The sequence below is a fragment of the Carex rostrata genome, chromosome 33, assembly GCF_964058835.1.
Source record: "Carex rostrata chromosome 33, lpCarRost1.2, whole genome shotgun sequence".
Lineage (NCBI taxonomy): Eukaryota > Viridiplantae > Streptophyta > Magnoliopsida > Poales > Cyperaceae > Carex > Carex rostrata.
The window spans coordinates 2,259,028-2,278,651 of NC_135950.1; the positions used below are offsets into that span (position 1 = coordinate 2,259,028).

Below are 19,624 nucleotides of genomic sequence, written 5' to 3' on the forward strand. Positions count from 1 at the left end.
GATTGTCAAGCATTTGACATCTTTTTTACTTACTGCGTCAATTTCAGTATAGAGTACTTTATATGAAATTCTTCGCCCAAAGGTCAGTTCTCCACAACAGAAGAAAGTTAATGCAAAATTAGTCAAGAAACAAGCCAAAAAAATATGTTTCAAATTAGGAAAACATTAAAAAAAAATAAAAAAAATACTCATGCATCTACCTGACGCCCAATATCCTCCGCAACTTGAGTTGAACGAATAGTCTCAAGATCGAACTTCAGCTGAAAACAAAAAATCACAGCCTATATATTAGTTTGAATTGCTTATTTGAAATGATGAATCTTATTCAGAAATACATCAAGATATAAATAAAAATTCAAGAAGTAAACCAGCAACTAAGAGAAATTAAAAGGTTCATATCTATTTTTAGAGTTTACAAGGTAACAAGATGTCAAGTTGTCCGTATTTCAAGAATAATTTTACAAATATCAATTAGTTTTCACCAACATCTTATAACTTCAATAAACTATTTTTTTATTAAATAAAGGCATTAGAATATGAATATCAAATAGAAGCAGAAAACATGAAATTTATACATACCCTTGTAATGTTTATTTGAAAAGCAACACCAATACACATCATGCAAAATTTGTGCATTGCGTGTTTAGGTTCATGATACTCACAAAAATATAACTTTGATAACATGTGAAAGACATTTAAATGCATGGAACACACAATTGTTGCTCAATTGACTCAATTTTAATAATTGTTTACATTAAGGTAATTGGTAATTGATTCTAATATTATATTTATTATGACAGGAAGTGTGTCCAAAATCAACTGCTTATACTTGAGATGAGTTGAAAGACATTTTAACTCTTATATCATAGTTAAAAAAAATCATTTATTTTTCTAATTAAGGTTGGCACTTAAAAATTTGAATTAGTCTATATTGGTTGTAAATCACAATAACAAATATTTACTTTCGGGTTAGGAGTCATCCCTGACATCAGCAAGTTGTTAATAAAAAAAAAAAAGATAATCATCAATTACACACTGATTCACCAATTTTCGCAGATATCATTTTAAAAAATTCCAATAAAATGTAATTTCAATATCCCTAATACTATGCAATGACAATACCATCCTCAAATTTGTTGAATTTGAATAGAACAAAAAAAATAGAGGAAAACACATGCATGCAGTAATGGACCTACTAATTCGGTTTTAACCTGAATCAAAAAATTAGAGTTATAAATTATTGTATCTACCCCACAATTAGTGTCTTGACGGTTGGATCCGAGAGAGGTGAGGGGGAGAGAAAAGAAGCAAAGGGAATGTGATAGATCATAGAAGACGTCTGTTCAAGGTGGAGTTATACACCAATTTGAAGAGTTTTGGAGTTAAGCTCACCAAACACTTTGGTGAGCTTAAGAACACCCTAGTTCTACTCGTTATACAATATCTTCTCAGGTACTGTACTGTAGAAGATTATCCTCACTTTATGATTTAAGATTTAATTTTCGAGTTAGCGCAGATTTATGCCGAGTTAAAAAAAACTATCCAGGTCCACTCATGGTAAAAGTTATGAAGTGCAATTTAAGACATGTAATTTATAATAAATAAAAAGAATCAAGTTTTCAAAGATTCTAAGCAATGCTATATCATCTCTTCTCTAATCAATCAGGTTTGTTTCTCTCTTTCCTCACTTATTTTGATGGGATAACTCGTGTGCTATCATTCACTTCCTCATTTAAAAGAAACATGTTTGATACATCAAAAATATAATATTATTAAAGAATCCAACTTTTTTGTGTGATATATATATAACTTTAAAGTTATTAATGAGAAACATGTTTCTGCCAAAATTTTGTTATATACAACATTTATTTTAAAAAATATCTCCTTTTATATATTTAGTTTTTCTCAGAACGAAACCGGGAGAATAATTCTAATTTAGAATGAGTAGGGTTAAAATGCATCATTGATTTTGTGCTCCAATCATACCCCACGTCTCTATCTCCGTTAACAAAGTTCAAATAGTCATCTGAACCGTTCATCTTGTTCTACATATTAAAATGTGCTTAGAGACCAAATTTTATATTTTTTGAAATTTTTTTACTATTTTTTTAGATAGGTACAAAATCACTGCATCTGGACCATCCAAAAACAGTGATTTTGTACCTATCTAAAAAAATAGTAAACAAATTTCAAAAAATATAAAATTTGGTCTCTAAGCACATTTTAATATGTAAAACAAGATGAATGATTCGGATCGACTATTTGAACTTTGTAAACGGAGATAAAGACGTGGGGCATGATTGAGGCACAAAACCAATGATGCATTTTAACCCTTCTCATTTAGAATAGAGAATATATAACATAAAAACACAATTACTAAGCTATAAATTGATGTCATACATCATGTTCAAAATTATGAAAATTACTCGTAATTTTTCTCGCAAATTATTGAATTTCCACTATGTCATTACTTTGTATTTTTTTCATAAATTGAGGAGCTGCTAATTTTTCTAATTTAAAAATAGTTTTTTGAGAAATGAAAAACAAAAAATAAGTATTATTAATAGTCAAATGTATTGATGACCATTAATCTATAATAAATATAATATTAACATGTGGTAGTTAAATGCTAAACCCAACTTATAAAAATATAATGTTAAAAAAATTGAAATTCATCGATGATTAAAATATCACAAAAACATTGAAATATTGTAAAATTCTACAAACCCAATTAAGTCCAATTTAAAATAAACAGGCCACTAACAGATAATGAGAATTGTGAGCTTCTGTAGCTATCGTCTCTGCCGTAAGTGGGGCCCACATGTCATATCCAAGAATGCTTCTGTTTCACAACCTTCTCTGCCTTTTGCATATGCTCTCGCGATGGACGGCGCCAGATGGCCGTCGAAAATCAGTGGGGTGGATGCGAATCTCGAGGCAATTCCGATCAGCTCGTCACCTCTATTCAAGAATTTTTCGGAAAAAAAAAGAGGGTTAGTATTTTCTTACACCTTGATAAAGTCCAGTATGTATTAAATTTGATCTTGTATAAAATTGGTTACAAACATAATAGGAATTTGAAGATTGAACAATCTAATAATTGTTTGTTCAGTATAAATTTCAAATTTGGTTGGTTAATTTGCAAATCAGTTATGAAAATTGAAGAGTTTTTGTACAATTTCAAAACTCAAACTATGTTGAACATATAGTTTTTAGGTGATATGATATCTCTTGTTGTCAGCTCTTTACATCAATGAATTGGAGGACTTGATGTATGATTACATGCTTGATTCCTCAAGTACTGAAGTCTGGGATGGAAGTGTTCCGGAGGTCATTTCTTTTTATTGTTTTCATTTAATTCCAACTGTTGAATTTGCACTGGCAAAATTTGTTAAATTGTTTTGTATCAACTATCTAGTGTGTGCAGGATTTTTCAAAGAAAAGAAAAAAAAAATTGTGATTATACTTGTTGTGAGCACAATCCCTGAAATAATACTGAATATGTTTGAACTGTTCTTTAGAGTTGCTTCGTCTAATATTGAAATTATAGTATCGTTTGTAGGTTGCTGAGCAATTGATGATAATGCATGAAGAGTGTTTAGAAGGAAAATATGAATCAATTCAAAAGCTGAAACAATTAGCTCCGCGAACAAATGTTGTTTCTCAAAGCAAACTGGTAAAAACTGTTCTGTTTGCTACCTAACTGTGAAATGAATGCGTCCTCATGAGTATTATTTTTTTATTCTGCACTAAATTTTGTACAGAAGAATAATTCTAAGATTAATTTTCTCTTCCTTTTTTATATTGGGAAAATAAATGAGAGTTTGTTTCGGCGTGTTTGAAGAATTGTAGAATCTTATTTGATGGAGGTGAAAGTGAGATTTTAGGAGGCATATGCATTTTTTGTTTTGAAATGAATTCTTGATTTTTAGGTGGTTTTCTAAGGAATAAATAAGATTCCCTTCAAGGGATCATTTACATTGTGAAATGGAGGCAACACAAAAGGTCTAATAATACACTTTGACAATTGCTTTCATTTCTCATGATTGTCACCAATTTACAAAGTTTGTTCCTACTCAAAAGAGTTTTTGAGCTTAGGGAGATATAGTGTTAAAAATGATTTTTTTTTTTTTTTTTTGGTGCACAGGTGGTCAATGACGATGATGGTGAGAGCTCTGACTCAGAGACAGATTCAATGGAAATGGAGGCAACACAAAAGATGGATGTGGATCCGGTCAAGATGGGTACCAAACCCGGACCCGACCCTGACTGTTGGACTGTTGTTGCAAATAAGCACAACAGGGTAGAAGATCCAATTGATGAGTAGAACTAGGGTGTTCTTAAGTTCATCAAAGTCTTTGGTGAACTCAAGTTTAAAATCCATCAAATTCAGCTTTAAATGACGAATCTAAACCGTTAAAATCCGCCTACCTTACGAGTATTGCGTTTACATGTAAAAAATTTAAATATTCGAATTAATTTAGTATAAAGTCAAGCGGTCAAAATAAGAAGGTTAATAAATTAATTTTAATGCATTTGTTTTTGACCACTTAACTCTGTACAAAATAATTTCAAAATTTTTTTTTTTTACATGTAGAAACATCACTTGTAAAATAAGCTAATTCCAACAGTTCAAATTCATCATTTAAAGCTGATTCGATGAATTTTAGACTTGAGTTCACTGAAAGACTTGGTAAACTTAAGAACACCTTAGTGCTACTCCCAATTGATACCTAGGTGTAAAAATTTTGCTGTGAGAGTAATGTAATTTTGTTTTCTTTTTTTTTAATCTCTGAAGAAAGAGTTCTTATGGATGATTTTATTATTATTTCATGTTATATAAACATAGCATAAGCTTAATGAAGATGTTTTAAAGGGCGATTAGTTTATATTGTTTATACAGTCAGATAGATTCTCTTCTTGTGTAACTAATTTGAGTAATACGTACAACTTGAAGTCAAATGCTGAATTGTCCAACCACACACTGATTCACATAGTATGGTAAACATAGATTCAACTTAACATACATAGAGATTGATTGTAAGGCCATCTTAATTAGAACAACTCAACGGAATGAGACAGGTCTCACACAACCCATGATCCAAGTTATTAACCTACTCTAAATCCATACAGTTTCATCACGGATTCCAAATAATCCTAAGTTCATACAATCATATTTTTATAAAAACATAACGACTACCAGTTATCATCAAATTTTCACATATTAGATTATGGATTGATTTTGGTAGCCGGTTCAAAACAGAAAGAACCAATGGCTACGGAAAATTCATTGAACAAATGATTCAAAGAAACCACTTAGAGTTAAAACAAGAGATTAAAAAGATTGGCGGCAACCTCGTTAGCCACGTATCTAGAGAGCAGACATGCTACTATTTTATGGGGCGTGACACCTATGTTTTCGAGGTGCTTGATTTCTTTGCAAACTTCCTTGAAAATCCCTCATTCAACAGCGATATAATCAATGAGATGAAATGCGCCATGTTGCGTGCGATAGAAGAGTATGCTAATTTTGTAAAAAAAAAATTGTTGATATTTTTTTAGTCTGATTTGATAATGCTCAACATCTCAGTAAAGAGAAATGAAATGGAAAGACACCTACATCAAAGTGCTGATTTCATTCATCTTTTTATGAATTTAAACTGTCTTCCTCTTATTCATGTCAATGATACATAGCATATGTTTTTTGTCTGCTACTTGTTTAAGTTCAATGTAAAATATAACGACATGTAAAGATTTCTTTTAAAATTGCAAGGGCATTGATTACCAATTAGTTAGGCTAGTGGAGCAAACCTATTTAGTACATTATTTATTTCTAGAACAAAGGGTAGAGATAAAAATTAAAAGAGGAGAGGAGATCAACACCTCTTATTTGCATGGAGTCAGGCCATTGCTTCTCTTAGAGTCGCTGTACTTAGCATTAACATTCCTTGGCTGAATTTGTTCCCTCCCTTGATCTGGTGTTAAAAAAAATATACATTCAGGTTCAATTGCAAATTACAAAATGCACCTCAAAAAATTTCAAATTTGATTTTTCCAAAAATGATTTCTTTTCTTTGCACATGGTGTTAAACATGTACACCAGCCTAAAAGACTATACAGTCTATATATAGAATCTTTTCCCATATCACTTTCCTAAAAAGATATTATATACATATATATTGTGTATTTCTCTGAAGAAGAGCATGAAATTGCGTATCATACCTTATCAAGAAATCGGATAGCTATGCATTTGACATCTTTTTTACTTACTGCGTCAATTTCAGTATAGAGTACTTTATCTGAAATTCTTTGCCCATAGGTCAGTTCTCCACAACAGAAGAAAGTTATTGCAAAATTAGTCAATTAATGGGCCAAAAAAATATGCTTCAAATTAGGAAAACATAAAAAAAAAGCCTCATGCATGTACCTAACACCCAATATCCTCCGCAACTTTAGTTGAACAAATAGTCTCAAAATCGAATTTCAGCTGAAAACAAAATCACAGCCTATATATTAGTTTGAATTGCTTATTTGAAATGATGAATCTTATTCAGAAATATATCAACATATAAATAAAAATTCAAGAAGTAAATTAGCAACTGAGAGAAATTAAAAGGTTCATACCTATTTAATTTTAGAGTTTACAAGGTAACAAGATGTGAAGTTGTCTCTATTTCAAGAATAGTTTTACAAATATCAATTAGTTTTCACCAACATCTTATAAGTTCAATAAACTATTTTTTTATCGAAAAAAGGCATTAGAATATATATGAATACAAAATAGAAACAGAAAACATGAAATTTATACTTACCCTTGTGATGTTTATTTGAAAAGCAACACCAATACACATCATGCAAAATTTGTGCATTGTGTTTAGATTCATGATACTCACAAAAATATAACTTTGATAACATGTGAAAGACATTTAAATGCATGGAACACACAATTGTTGCTCAATTGACTCAATTTTAATAATTCTTTACATTAAGGTAATTGGTAATTGATTCTAATATTATATTTCTTATGACAGGAAGTGTGTCTAAAATCAACTGCTTATACTTGAGATGAGTTGAAAGACATTTTAGCTCTTATATCATAGTTAGAAAAATCATTTATTTTGCTAATTAAGGTTGGCGCGCACTTAAAAATTTGAATTAGTCTATATTGGTTATAAAAAACATTTTAAATTTTCTACATTTTTTTAGTAATAAATTTAATATATCAAAAGATTATTGACATTCTCTTCAAATTAATTAGATTCTCATAAAAACAAATGAGACAAACATTTTGAAAATTGATTTAATTAATTTGATCTACATGTAGTCTCTAATATATCACAAGTGATGAGATAAAAATATTAAATAGTGATTGATTAAAGGTTTCAATTCCAATAGAGATATTAAGAAAATAACAAAAATATTTTCTGAAATGCAAGTTAAGACGTGTAATTTATAATACATAAAAAGAATCAAGTTTCCAAATATTTCAGGCAATGCTATATCATCTCTTATCTAATCAATCATTTAATCAGGTTTGTTTCTCTCTCTTTCCTCACTTGTTTTGATGCATGTGCTATAAATTTAGGGGTGAAAACGGTATGGATAATATCCGATCCGTATTCTAAAATTTAGATATCGATATCCGATATCCGAATATCCGTATGGATAAGGATATTGATATGATTTTACGTTTCAATTATCCGTATCCGAATAGTAGATATATACCATATATATATTTTAATATATATTATGAAAAATTTATGTTATTCATCATTATAATTAGATAAATATTATGAACTTTAATATTTTTTAATATTTATTTATATTATTTTAATAAATATCCGATCTAATTCAAATCCGTATCCATCTGATATATATGATATTCGCTCTGTATCCATATCCAGAAAATTTTAAAAAGAGTTATAGATCTGGTTTTATCACTATCCGCTCTGATTTCACCTCTAACTATGATTCACGCACTTCCACATTTAAAAGAGACATTTGTTTAAATATATCAAAAATATAATATTAAAGAATCCAACTTTTTTGTGTTTCCATAAATGAATTACCGCGTGACTAATTGTACTGTTACTAACCGTGTTATTAAAACCGGACCGGACCGGTTGGTTCAACCGGAAAAAATCAGAACCGGACACTTGTTCGGTTCGGTTCTTCATGAATATCGCATCAGTTAATGAACCGTTGAAAAGGGGTTTAACCGGCCGGTTTTATTAAAAAAACGCTAAATCAAATCGATCCAAATTCCCGGTTCAAAACAATTTCGCTTAAGTTTTTCATTTACTTTATTTGGTATTTTCATATTTAAACGTGGCTCACATAAGACTACTTATAAACTATTTCCACAGCTCACGTGCACCAAGTTTAGATGAACGAAGGGGTCTTCTATGCCATCTAAAAACACAAAAACAAAAGAGAAGCATGCCCGACAGAGAAGAAAGCAAAACCAACAGCAAAGATGGAAAATGACAAAACGGACTTTCTTAAGACAGTTCCTTGCATCCACCAAATTAAAGAGATGAGGAGAACATGTCCGAGTCGTCAGTTCCGAGCTTGGTCATTGTAATTGAGAAGAAAGGAATGCATTTCTCAGACTGGACTTAGTCAATTAGCCAATGCAGGGCACAAGACTCTAAACCTAGATGCAGGTTGGCTCACGAGGATTGAACGATGCTTCTTGGTTGTTTTATTTAATCCGAGGTAGAGCCAGCATGTTAAGACGTGATTTGATGGGCCAACAAGAAATGAAGTTGAAAAAATTAAACAATTGGAATTAAATATATATGCACCGTACAGAAATGCAAATGTTACATATTTTGTCATATTGATATGTTGAAAAGCACAAAAATGTGTTTAACATGCTGGAATAGAGTATGCTTGAAGGAGGCCGGCAAGATAGTATAGCATGAAGCTAACATAATATAATTTGTTTAAACAATTGACTTGCTTTGTTAATTTTGTAGAAGTATATTTGGTACCTTTTGATTAAATTTATAGAATTATTTATAGACATAAAAGTAAATATCATTCTGGACTTTCATGTTATAAGTTGTTATTGTTTAAAAAAAACCAGTAATTGAACCGGTTGACTCACCGGTCCAACCAGTGAACCATCAACCCGGAGGTTTACCGGATTGATGTCCGGTCCGGTTCTGATAATATTGGTTACTAACATATAACTTTAAATTTATTAAAGAGAAACATTTCTGTCAAAAAAAATTTATATACAACAATTATTTTGCAAAAATTATCTCCTTTTATACATTTTTTTTCCAGAACGAAACCGGAAAAATAATCCTAATTTAGAATAGAGAATAACATAAAAACACAATTACTAAGCTATTGATGTCCTGCATCATATTAAAAATTATGCAAATTACTTGTAATTTTTCTCCCAAATTATTAAAAAATTATAAATCGAGTGTGCTAGAAGAAAATATATAAATCACAATAACAAATATTTACTTTCAGGTTAGGAGTCATCCCTGACATCAGCAAGTTGTTAATAAAAAATAAAAATAAAAGATAATCATCAATTACACACTGGATTCACCAATTTTCGCAGATATCATTTTAAAAAATTCCAATAAAATGTAATTTCAATATCCCTAATACTATGCAATGACAATACATCCTCAAATTTGTTGAATTTGAATAGAACAAAAAAAATAGAGGAAAACACAAGTGCATGCAGTAATGGACCTACTAATTCGGTTTTTAGCTGAATCAAAAAATTAGAGTTATAGTAATGGACCTACTAATTCGGTTTTTAGCTGAATCAAAAAATTAGAGTTATAAATTATTGTATCTACTCCACAATTAGTGTCTTGACGGTTGGATCCGAGAGAGGTGAGGGGGAGAAAAAAGAAGCAAAGGGAATGTGATAGATCATAGAAGACGTCTGTTCAAGGTGGAGTTATACACCAATTTGATGAGTTTTGGAGTTAAGCTCACCAAACACTTTGGTGAGCTTAAGAACACCCTAGTTCTACTCGTTATACAATATCTTCTTAGGTACTGTACTGTAGAAGATTATCCTCACTTTATGATTTAAGATTTAATTTTCGAGTTAGCGCAAATTCATGCCGAGTAAAAAAAAAACTATCCAGGTCCACTCATTGTAAAAGTTATGAAGTGCAATTTAAGACATGTAATTTATAATAAATAAAAAGAATCAAGTTTTCAAAGATTTTAAGCAATGCTATATCATCTCTTCTCTAATCAATCAGGTTTGTTTCTCTCTTTCCTCACTTATTTTGATGGGATAACTCATGTGCTATCATTCACTTTCTCATTTAAAAGAAACATGTTTGATACATCAAAAATCTAATATTATTAAAGAGTCCAACTTTTTTGTGTTTTGATACATGAATTACTAACATATAACTTTAAAGTTATTAATGAGAAACATGTTTCTGCCACAAAATTGTTATATACAACATTTATTTTAAAAAATATCTCGTTTTATATATTTAGTTTTTCTCAGAACGAAACCGGGAGAATAATCCTAATTTAGAATAGAGAATATAAAACATAAAAACACAATTACTAAGCTATAAATTGATGTCATGCATCATGTTCAAAATTATGAAAATTACTTGTATTTTTTCTCGCAAATTATTGAATTTCCAATATGTCATTACTTTGTATTTATTCATAAATTGAGGAGCTGCTAATTTTTCTAATTTAAAAATAGTTTTTTGAGCAATGAAAAACAAAAAATAAGTATTATAATTATTAATAGTCAAATGTATTGATGACCATTAATCTATAATAAATATAATATTAACATGTCGTAGTTAAATGCTAAACCCAACTTATAATAGTATAATGTTAAAAAAATTGAAATTCATCGATGATTAAAATATCACAAAAACATTGAAATATTGTAAATTCTACAAGACCAATTAAGCCCAATTTAAAATAAACAGGCCACTAACAGATAATGAGAATTGTGAGCTTCTGTAGCTATCGTCTCTGCCGTAAGTGGGGCCCACATGTCATATCCAAGATTGCTGCCGTTTCACAACCCTCTCTGCCCTTTGCCTATGCTCTCACGATGGACGGCGCAAGATGGCCGTCGAAAATCAGTGGGGCAGACGCGGATCTCGAGGCAAGACCGATCAGCTCATCGCCTCTATCCAAGAATTTTCGGGAAAAACACAAAATAGGAATTTGAAGATTGAACTATCTAATAATTGTTTGTTCAGTATAAATTTCAAATTTGGTTGGTTTGCAAGTCAGTTATGAAAGTGAAGATAAAATTTGTAGAGTTTTTTTGTACCATTTCAAAACTCAAACTAAGTTGAACATGTAGTTTTTGAGCTGATATGATATCTCTTGTTTTCAGCTCTTTACATGCTTGATTCCTCAAGTACTGAAGTTCAGGATGGAACTGTTCCGGAGGTAATTTCTTTTATTGTTTTCATTTAATTCCAACTGTTGAATTTGCATTGGCAAAATTTGTTAAATTGTTTTGTATCAACTATCTGGTGTGTGCAGGATTTTTCATAGAAAAGAAAAAAAAAATTGTGATTATACTTGTGAATACAATCCCTGAAATAATACTGAATATGTTTGAACTGTTCTTTAGAGTTGATTCGTATAATATTGAAATTATAGTATTGTTTGTAGGTTGCTGAGCAATTGATGATAATGCATGAAGAGTATGTTCAGAAGGCAAATATGAATCAATTCAAAAGCTGAAATAATTAGCTCCGCGAACAAATGTTGTTTCTCAAAGCAAACTTGTAAAAACTGTTTTATTCGGTACCTAACTGTGAAATGAATGCGTCCTCATGAGTATTAGTTTTTTATACTGCACTAAATTTTGTACAGAAGAATAATTCTAAGAATGTTACAAAGAAATAAATAATGTACTAAGTAGGTTTGCTCCACTTGCAAGTTCAAAAGAAATCTTTACATGTCCTTATATTTTACATTGAACTTAAACAAGTAGCAGACAAAAAACATATGCTATGTATCATTGACATGAATAAGAGTAAGACGGTTTAAATTCATAAAAAGATGAATAAGAGAAATCAGAAAATTCTTGATTCAACATTGTAATTGTAATATTCTAAAAACATGTTTTATATCCACTTATTAATTGCGTTAAATTTTTGTGTATAACCGGCCGATAAACCAGTAGTTAAACCAGATGTATTAACTGCGTTAAATTATTGTGCATATATAGCCGACATTCCTATTGTTAAACCAGTTGTAGTTAAGCAAACTCTTAACTGGTCCCAATGCAGCTATTGCAACATCCTATAAACCAAAACAAGATATTATATACATATATATTGTGTATTTCTCTGAAGAAGAGCATGAAATTGTGTATCATACCTTATCAAGAAACTGGATAGTCATGCATTTGACATCTTTTTTACTTACTGCGTCAATTTCAGTATAGAGTAATTTATCTGAAATTTTTCGCCCATAGGTCAGTTCTCCACAACAGAAGAAAGTTATTGCAAAATTAGACAAGAAACAAGCCAAAAAAATATGCTTCAAATTAGGAAAACATTAAAAACATAAAATAAAATACTCATGTATGTACCTGACGCCCGATATCCTCTGCAACTTGAGTTGAATAAATAGTCTCAAGATCAAACTTCAGCTGAAAACAAAATCACAGCCTATATATTAGTTTGAATTGCTTATTTGAAATGATGAATCTTATTCAGCAATACATCAAGATATAAATAAAAATTCAAGAAGTAAACTAGCAAATGAGAGAAATTAAAAGGTTAATTCATACCTATTTTTAGAGTTTGCAAGGTAACAAGATGTCAAGTTGTCCGTATTTCAAGAATAGTTTTACGAATATTAATTAGTTTTCACCAATATCATATAAGTTCAATAAACTATTTTTTTATCAAATAAAGGCATTAGAATATGAATATCAAATAGAAGCAGAAAACATTAAATTTATATATACCCTTGTAATGTTTATTTGAAAAGCAACACCAATACACATCATGCAAAATTTGTGCATTGCGTGTTTAGGTTTCATGATACTCACAAAAATATAGCTTTGATAACATGTGAAAAACATTTAAATGCATGGAACACACAATTGTTGCTCAATTGACTCAATTTTAATAATTTTTTACATTAAGGTAATTGGTAATTGATTCTAATATTATATTTATTATGACAGGAAGTGTGTCCAAAATCAACTGCTTATACTTGAGATGAGTTGAAAGACATTTTAACTCTTATATCATAGTTAAAAAAATCATTTATTTTGCTAATTAAGGTTGGCACTTAAAAATTTGAATTAGTCTATATTGGTTGATTATAAAAACATTTTAAATTTTCTAAAATTTAGATATCGATATCCGATATCTGAATATCCGTATGGATAAGGATATTGATATGATTTTACGTTTCAATTATCCGTATCCGAATAGTAGATATATACCAAATATATATTTTAATATATATTATGAAAAATTTATGTTATTCATCATTATAATTAGATAAATATTATGAACTTTAATATTTTTTAATATTTATTTATATTATTTTAATAAATATTCGATCTAATTCAAATCCGTATCCATCTTATATATCTGATATTCGCTCTGTATCCATATCCAGAAAATTTTAAAAAGAGTTATAGATCTGATTTTATCACTATCCACTCTGATTTCACCCCTAACTATGATTCATGCACTTCCACATTTAAAAGAGATATTTGTTTAAATATATCAAAAATATAATATTAAAGAAACCAACTTTTTTGTGTTTCCATAAATGAATTACCGCGTGACTAATTGTACTGTTACTAACATAAAACTTTAAATTTATTAAAGAGAAACATTTCTGTCAAAAAAAATTTATATACAACAATTATTTTGCAAAAATTATCTCCTTTTATACATTTTTTTTTCCAGAACGAAACCGGAAAATAATCCTAATTTAGAATAGAGAATAACATAAAAACACAATTACTAAGCTATTAATGTCATGCATCATATTCAAAATTATGCAAATTACTTGTAATCTTTCTCACAAATTATTAAAAAAAATATAAATCGAGTGTGCTAGAAGAAAATATATAAATCACAATAACAAATATGTACTTTCAGGTTAGGAGTCATCCCTGACATCAGCAAGTTGTTAATAAAAAAAAAAATCATCAATTACACACTAGATTCACCAATTTCGCAGATATCATTTTAAAAAATTCACAATAAAATGTAATTTCAATATCCCTAATACTATGCAACGACAATACCATCCTCAAATTTGTTGAATTTGAATAGAACAAAAAAATAGAGGAAAACACAAGTGCATGCAGTAATGGACCTACTAATTCAGTTTTTACCTGAATCAAAAAATTAAAGTTTTTACCTGATTACATGCTTGATTCCTCAAGTACTGAAGTCTGGGATGGAAGTGTTCCGGAGGTCATTTCTTTTATTGTTTTCATTTAATTCCAACTGTTGAATTTGCACTGGAAAAATTTGTTGAATTGTTTTGTATCAACAATCTGGTGTGTGCAGGATTTTTCATAGAAAAGAGAAAAAAATATGATTATACTTATTGCGACCACAATCCCTGAAATAATAATACTGAATATGTTTGAACTGTTCTTTAGAGTTGATTCATATAATATTTGAAATGATAATATTGCTTGTAGGTTGCTGAGCAATTGATAATAATGCATGAAGATTGTTTAGAAGGCAAATATGAATCAATTCAAAAGCTGAAACAATTAGCTCCGCGAACAAATGCTGTTTCTCAAAGCAAACAGGTCAAAACTGTTCTTTTTGGTATACAAGTTTTAATGTTCCACTACGAAACTGTGAAACATATGCTTCCTCATGAGTATTATTTTTATACTCTGCACTAAGTTTTGTACAGAAGAATAATTCCCAGATTAATTTTCTCTTCCTTCTTTATATTGGGAAATTAAATGAGAGTTTGTTTCGGCGTGTTTGCAAAATTGTAGAATCTTATTTGAGCATGTGAAAGTAAGATTTTAGGAGGCATATGCATTTTTTGTTTTGAAATGAATTCTTGATTTTTAGGCGGTTTTCTAAGGAATAAATAAGTTCCCTTCAAGGGATCATTTACATTGTGAAATGGAGGCAACACAAAAGGTCCAATAATACACTTTGACAATTGCTTTCATTTCTCATGATTGTCACCAATTTACAAAGTTTGTTCCTACTCAAAATGATTTTTTTTTTTTTTGGTGCACAGGTGGTCAATGACGATGATGGCGAGAGCTCTGATTCAGAGACAGATTCAATGGAAATGGAGGCAACACAAAAGATGGATGTGGATCCGGTCAAGATGGGTACCAAACCCGGACCCGACCCTGATCGTTGGACTGTTGTTCCAAATAAGCACAACAGGGGTAGAAGATCCAATTGATGAGTAGAACTAGGTTGTTCTTAAGTTTATCAAGCTCTTTGATGAACTCAAGTCTAAAATTCATCAAATTCTGCTTTAAATTATGAATCTAAACCGTTAAAATCCGCCTATCTTACGAGTGATGCATTTACATGTAAAAAATTTAAACATTCGAATTAATTTAGTATAAAGTCAAGCGGTCAAAATAAGAAGGTTAATAAATTAATTTTATTGCATTTGTTTTTTACCACTTAACTATGTACAAAATAATTTCAAAATAATTTTTTTTTACATGTAGAAACATCACTTATAAAACAAGCTAATTCCAACAGTTCAAATTCATTATTTAAAGCTGATTCGATGAATTTTAGACTTGAGTTTACTAAATGACTTGGTAAACTTAAGAACAGCTTAGTTCTACTCCCAATTGATACCTAGGTGTAAAAATTTTGCTGTAAGAATAATGTAATTTTGTTTTTTTTTTTTTAATCTCTGAAGAAAAAGTTCTTATGGATGATTTTATTATTATTTCATGTTATATAAACATATCATAAGCTTAATGAAGATGTTTTAAAGGGCGATTAGTTTATATTTTTTATACAGTCAGATAGATTCTCTTCTTGTGTAACTAATTTGAGTAATACGTACAACTTGAAGTCAAATGCTGACTTGTCCAACCACACACTGATTCACATAGTACGGTAAACATAGATTCAACTTAACATACATAGAGAATACATAGAGATTGATTGTAAGGCCATCTTAATTAGAACAACTCAACCGGAATGAGACAGGTCTCACACAACCCATGATCCAAGTTATTAACCTACTCAAAATCCATACAGTTTCATCACGGATGCCAAATAATCCGAAGTTCATACAATCAAATTTTTATAAAAAACATAACGACTCCCAGTCATCATCAAATTTTCACATATTGGATTATGGATTGATTTTGGTAGCCGGTTCGAAACAGAAAGAACCAATGGCTACGGAAAATTCATTGAACAAATGATTCAAAGAAACCACTTAAGAGTTAAAACAAGAGATTAAAAATATTGGCGGCAACCTCGTTAGCCACGTATCTAGAGAGCAGACATGCTACTATTTTACGGGGCGTGACACCTATGTTTCCGAGGTGCTTGATCTCTTTGCAAACTTCCTTGAAAATCCCTCATTCAACAGCGATATAATCAATGAGATGAAATGCGCCATGTTGCGTGAGATAGAAGAGTATGCTAATTTTGTAAAAAAAAATTGTTGATATTTTTTTAGTAGTCTGATTTGATAATGCTCAACATCTCAGCAAAGAGAAATGAAATGGAAAGACACCCACATGAAAGTGCTGATTTCATTCATCTTTTTATGAATTTAAACTGTCTTCCTCTTATTCATGTCAATGATACATAGCATATGTTTTTTGTCTGCTACTTGTTTAAGTTCAATGTAAAATATAAGGACACGTAAAGATTTCTTTTAAACTTGCAAGGGCATTGATTACCAATTAGTTAGGCTAGTGGAGTAAACCTATATAGTACATTATTTATTTCTAGAACAAAAGCTAGATATAAAAATTAAAAGAGAAGAGATCAACACCTCTTATTTGCATCGAGTCAGGCCATTGCTTCTCTTAGAGTCGATGTACCTAACATTAACATTCATTTGCTGAATTTGTTCCCTCCCTTGATCTGGTGTTAAAAAAAACTATACATTCAGGTTCAACTGCAAATTACAAAATGCACCTCAAAAAATTTCAAATTTGACTTCTCCAAAAATGCTTTCTTTTCTTTGCACATGGTGTTAAACTCGCCAGCCTAAAAGACTATATAGGCTATATATAGAATCTTTTCCAATATCACTTCCCTAAAAAATACTAGCAGATTAGACACGACATGATTAGTAATTTAGTATTTTCTCCTAATTTCCAAGTTATTAATAAACTGTATCCTTTGCATTATTTTCTCCTGACTCGGGTGTCAAATTCAGGAAAACAGAAACAAAGAACCCAAGCAAAAGCTCACATGATCTAGAGTTTTTACTCAATTATAATGTCCCCATCTGTGCAAAACTTTGGGTGAAGGTTTCATTTTTCCGTATACAGATTGGACAGGAAGTTAGCAAATACAAGTCACTGCATGCATGATTGTAAATACAATATTACTAGCAAGTACCAAGCAGTATATATGTATGTCAGGTCCTACCACAAATACTTACAATACTTGCATTTTAAAGAACAAAAGATGACAACATATGAAATCAATTTGATGCTGTCAAGTACATATATATGAAATCAATTGCCAGCTATATTTATTGTTAATTAAACAACAGACACTGTATATTACACAGAATTTATTCTGCACTAGATGCACAAATCCACTGGTACATACAAGAAACCAATAAATAATTTTCCGAAAAAAATATTTAACAAAAAAAAAAAATCAGTACCATTTTTGTGAGAGAATTAACTTTCTATTCAGAAAATATTTTCATCAGTACCATTGTCAGTACCAGTGAAGATTAAATACAATTATCACAAAAACCAGAGTCGATAAACCATTTATTATAGTGAAGGTTAGAAGAGAATGATTTAACAGTGCAACCATGATTTCCACAAACAGTACCAATATTACTTTTCAGTACCAGTATCATGTTTTTATGGGTTATAATGGATTTAGTTTTTAATTTTGAATTGTATTTCTATCGAATTTTAAGCAGTACCAGTATCATGTTTTCATGCCAGTCTCTTAGATTGAGGCCAGGTCATTGCTTCTCTGTTGCTGCAAAATTACAAAATGCACCTCATAATTTTGCAAATTTAACTTTTCCAAAGATGCTTTCTTTGCACATCGTGTTAAAAATTAATCATACACATATATACCTCATTATTTATCAACCAGACCAGAGGTTTCAAATTTACAAAAATTAATCACATGTTCCAGTAAACTAATTTGACTTCACAAGAAGTTTTAACAGGGGCAATTTAGTCATTTTTCTTTGATTTGGCCCTGCTTTGACATCCAGTGTTAAAATTACAAAATGCACATCATAACCTACAAATTTAACTTTTCCAAAGGCACTTTGCACATACTGTTAAAATTACAAAATGCACCTCATAACCAACAAATTTAACTTTACCAATGACACTTAATTTGCACATACTGTTAAACAATGAATCATAAACATACATACCTGTTTCGCCTATTTCTCTCTCATCAGTAATTGTGATTCGGTGCTATGCTTAGTTTTTCTACGCCCTTTTGGTCTTTCCTCGGGAGTTGGTGATTGTTCCTTCTGACGAGGGGGTCCCGTTTCTTTCCATGTTGATTTCCCCAATGCTATCCTGTTGTTCGAAGTCTCTCATCATTGTCAAAACCTGTACATTAGGTTATATAAGTTTAATTGACCTAATTAGGGACTATGCTTCTTCCTCCAATAAAAAAAACAGCAAAGAGGTACTGTACTGTTTTGGGTCCGACAATATTGGTTGGTTGGCACATTGAGTGCCATTTTTGGTACAGAGTACTGTACCATGTGAGCACCATAGTTGTCGAGCCGGAAACTGATACTTAAGACTCGGTATAGTAGTAATCCAATTGTTACCAGCTGCCCTTGAAATCTCCAACTGGTGCCAGTTTGCTATTTTTAATTTTACTTTACCAATCAATTAAATATCAATAGTGCCTGACAAACAAATAAACTAACCTAGAGCCAAATCTGGCTCAGAGCTTGTTGTAGCATTGCAACACCTTATAATCATCCTGTCAGTTTTAACAAAACGTATGCTATGTATCATTGACATGAATAAGAGGAAGATAGTTTAAATTCATAAAAAGAAGAATGAAATCAACACTTTGATGTGGGTGTCTTTCCATTTCATTTCTCTTTGCTGAGATGTTCAGCATTATCAAATGAGACTACCAAAAAAACATCAACAAAATAAAAAATTACGAAATTAGCATACCTCTTCTATCTCACGCAACATGGCGCATTTCATCTCATTGATTATATCAATATATGTTGAACGAAGGATTTTGAAGGAAGTTCACGAAAGGATCATGCACTTCGGAAACATAAATGTCACGGCCCGTGAAATAGTAGTATGTTTGCTCTTTAGATATGTGGGTAATAAGGTTGCTCCCAATTTTTTTAATCACTTCTTTTAACTCTGAGTGGTATTTATGTGTCATCTCTTCAATAAATTTGCCGATGCCATTGGTTCTTTCTGTTTCAAACC

General features: G+C 30.5%; 2 protein-coding genes and 1 long non-coding RNA gene across 3 annotated transcripts; 2 read left to right on the forward strand and 1 right to left on the reverse strand.

Annotated features, from left to right (window-relative positions):
• Nucleotides 1–3,228: 3,228 nt before the first annotated feature.
• On the forward strand, nt 3,229–4,327 carry LOC144548338 (uncharacterized). The gene is made up of 3 exons (XM_078297009.1): nt 3,229–3,330; nt 3,563–3,676; nt 4,148–4,327. The coding sequence occupies exons 1-3, from the start codon at nt 3,271–3,273 to the stop codon at nt 4,325–4,327; spliced, it is 354 nt and encodes a 117-aa protein (XP_078153135.1). The 5' UTR covers nt 3,229–3,270.
• A 6,636-nt stretch (nt 4,328–10,963) lies between these two features.
• Nucleotides 10,964–15,411, forward strand: LOC144548339 (uncharacterized). Its single transcript, XM_078297010.1, has 4 exons — nt 10,964–11,108; nt 11,369–11,424; nt 14,672–14,785; nt 15,238–15,411. The coding sequence occupies exons 1-4, from the start codon at nt 10,964–10,966 to the stop codon at nt 15,409–15,411; spliced, it is 489 nt and encodes a 162-aa protein (XP_078153136.1).
• Nucleotides 15,412–16,176: 765 nt separating this feature from the next.
• LOC144548742 (uncharacterized) lies at nt 16,177–19,154 on the reverse strand. The gene is made up of 5 exons (XR_013509453.1): nt 19,093–19,154; nt 18,580–18,763; nt 18,109–18,167; nt 16,987–17,078; nt 16,177–16,628 (listed from the first exon to the last, which is right to left on the reverse strand). It is a non-coding gene; the product is annotated as an uncharacterized LOC144548742 (long non-coding RNA).
• Nucleotides 19,155–19,624: the final 470 nt, after the last annotated feature.

What these genes read in the sequence shown, in the direction of transcription:
- LOC144548338 (XM_078297009.1), top strand. Translation starts at nt 3,271, where the DNA reads ATGTATGATTACATGCTTGATTCCTCAAGTACTGAAGTCTGGGATGGA. An exon ending in GGGATGGAAGTGTTCCGGAG is followed by an intron (nt 3,331 to 3,562) that starts GTCATTTCTTTT and finishes TATCGTTTGTAG; the next exon opens with GTTGCTGAGCAATTGATGAT. An exon ending in TTGTTTCTCAAAGCAAACTG is followed by an intron (nt 3,677 to 4,147) that starts GTAAAAACTGTT and finishes TTTGGTGCACAG; the next exon opens with GTGGTCAATGACGATGATGG.
- LOC144548339 (XM_078297010.1), top strand. Translation starts at nt 10,964, where the DNA reads ATGAGAATTGTGAGCTTCTGTAGCTATCGTCTCTGCCGTAAGTGGGGC. An exon ending in AAGATGGCCGTCGAAAATCA is followed by an intron (nt 11,109 to 11,368) that starts GTGGGGCAGACG and finishes TCTTGTTTTCAG; the next exon opens with CTCTTTACATGCTTGATTCC. An exon ending in AGGATGGAACTGTTCCGGAG is followed by an intron (nt 11,425 to 14,671) that starts GTAATTTCTTTT and finishes TATTGCTTGTAG; the next exon opens with GTTGCTGAGCAATTGATAAT.